The sequence below is a fragment of the Parus major genome, unplaced genomic scaffold (assembly GCF_001522545.3).
Source record: "Parus major isolate Abel unplaced genomic scaffold, Parus_major1.1 Scaffold761, whole genome shotgun sequence".
NCBI lineage: Eukaryota > Metazoa > Chordata > Aves > Passeriformes > Paridae > Parus > Parus major.
In genome coordinates, this window is record NW_015379641.1 from 6,707 (window position 1) to 8,215 (window position 1,509).

Genomic DNA, 1,509 nt, shown 5'->3' on the forward strand with positions numbered 1-1,509 from the left:
CCCAAAATCCCTGGGATCCCCTCCCAAAATCCCTGGGATCTGTTCCCAAAATCCCTGGAATTTGTTCCCAAAATCCCTGGGATTTGTTCCCAAAATCCCTGGGATTCGTTCCCCAAATCCCTGGAATCTGCTCCCAGAATCTCCAGAATCTGCTCCCAAAATCCCTGGAATTTGTTCCCAAAATCCCTGGCATTTGTTCCCAAAATCCCTGGGATCCCCTCCCAAAATCCCTGGGATTTGTTCCCAAATTCCCTGGGATCTGCTCCCAAAATCCCTGCAATTCACTCCTGAATCCCCAGAATTTGCTCCCAAAATCCCTGGGATTTGTTCCCAAAATCCCTGGAATTTGTTCCCAGAATCCCTGGGATTTGTTCCCAAATTCCCTGGGATCCGCTCCCAAAATCCCTGCAATTCACTCCTGAATCCCTGGGATTTGTTCCCAAAATCCCTGGAATTTGTTCCCAAAATCCCTGGAATCCACTCCTGAATCCCTGGGATTTGTTCCCAAAATCCCCAGAATCCTCTCCCAAAATCCCCAGAATGTCCCAGAGCTGATCCCAAACCCCTGAAATCCACTCCCAGACCTGATCCCGAAATCTGGAATATCCCAGATCTGTTCCCAAACCCCTGGAATGTCCCAAAATCTACTCCCAAATCCCTGAAATCTACTCGGAAATCCCTGAATTCTCCCCAAATCCACTCCCAAATCCCTGCCATGTCCCAGGTCTGATCCCAAATCCTTGGAATCCATTCGTAAATCCCTGGGATATCCCAAAATCTGATCCCAAATCCCTGAAATCCACTCCCAAAACCCGGAATTCTCCTCCCAAATTCCCAAAATCCCCCCAAATTCCCCAATCCTGCTCCAATCCCGGATTTTTTTCCCCTTCCAGGGAACATCGAGACCAACCACAACCTCCCCCCGAGCCACAAATCCCGCAACAACCTCATCCGGTCCGGCCCTTCATTTGCATATCTTGGGGTTCATTTGCATATTTGGGGGATCATTTGCATATTCAGCATCTGATTTGCATATGTTGGCTGCTCATTTGCATGTTTGGTAGGGTTGTGGCGTGTTTTAGCGGCCGATTGGCGAGGTTTGGGTCCCTGATTTGCATATTTCAGGGTTGATTTGCATGTCTTGAGGGTTGATTTGCATACTTTGGGGTTCATTTGCATACTGGAGTGTTGATTTGCATCTTTTGTTGTTTCACTTGTAGTTCTGGGGGTTGATTCTCCTTTTTGGGGGGTTCATTTGCATGTTTTGGTGGCCGATTTCCATATTTTGATGAGTGATTTGCATATAGAGGGGCTGATTTGCATATTTTGATGGTTGATTTGCATATTTTGGGGGCTGATTTGCATGTTTTTGGGGCGTGCCAGGACCAGCCTGGATCTCTACGCCAACGTCATCCACTGCCAGAGCCTGCCCGGGGTGGAGACGCGGCACCGCGACATCGACATCCTCATCGTCAGGGAGAACACCGAGGGCGAGTACAGCTCCCTGGA

General features: G+C 48.9%; 1 protein-coding gene across 1 annotated transcript in view; it reads left to right on the top strand.

The window, feature by feature from the left end:
* IDH3G (isocitrate dehydrogenase (NAD(+)) 3 non-catalytic subunit gamma) overlaps positions 1-1,504 on the top strand; it is a gene marked incomplete at both ends in the record, with an annotated part of 2,635 nt that extends 1,131 nt beyond the window's left edge. Inside the window, 2 exons of the mRNA XM_015616786.1 lie at positions 894-954; positions 1,384-1,504. Coding sequence (XP_015472272.1) covers positions 894-954; positions 1,384-1,504 — 182 coding nt within the window. The remainder of the gene's footprint in view (positions 1-893; positions 955-1,383) is intronic.
* Positions 1,505-1,509: the final 5 nt, after the last annotated feature.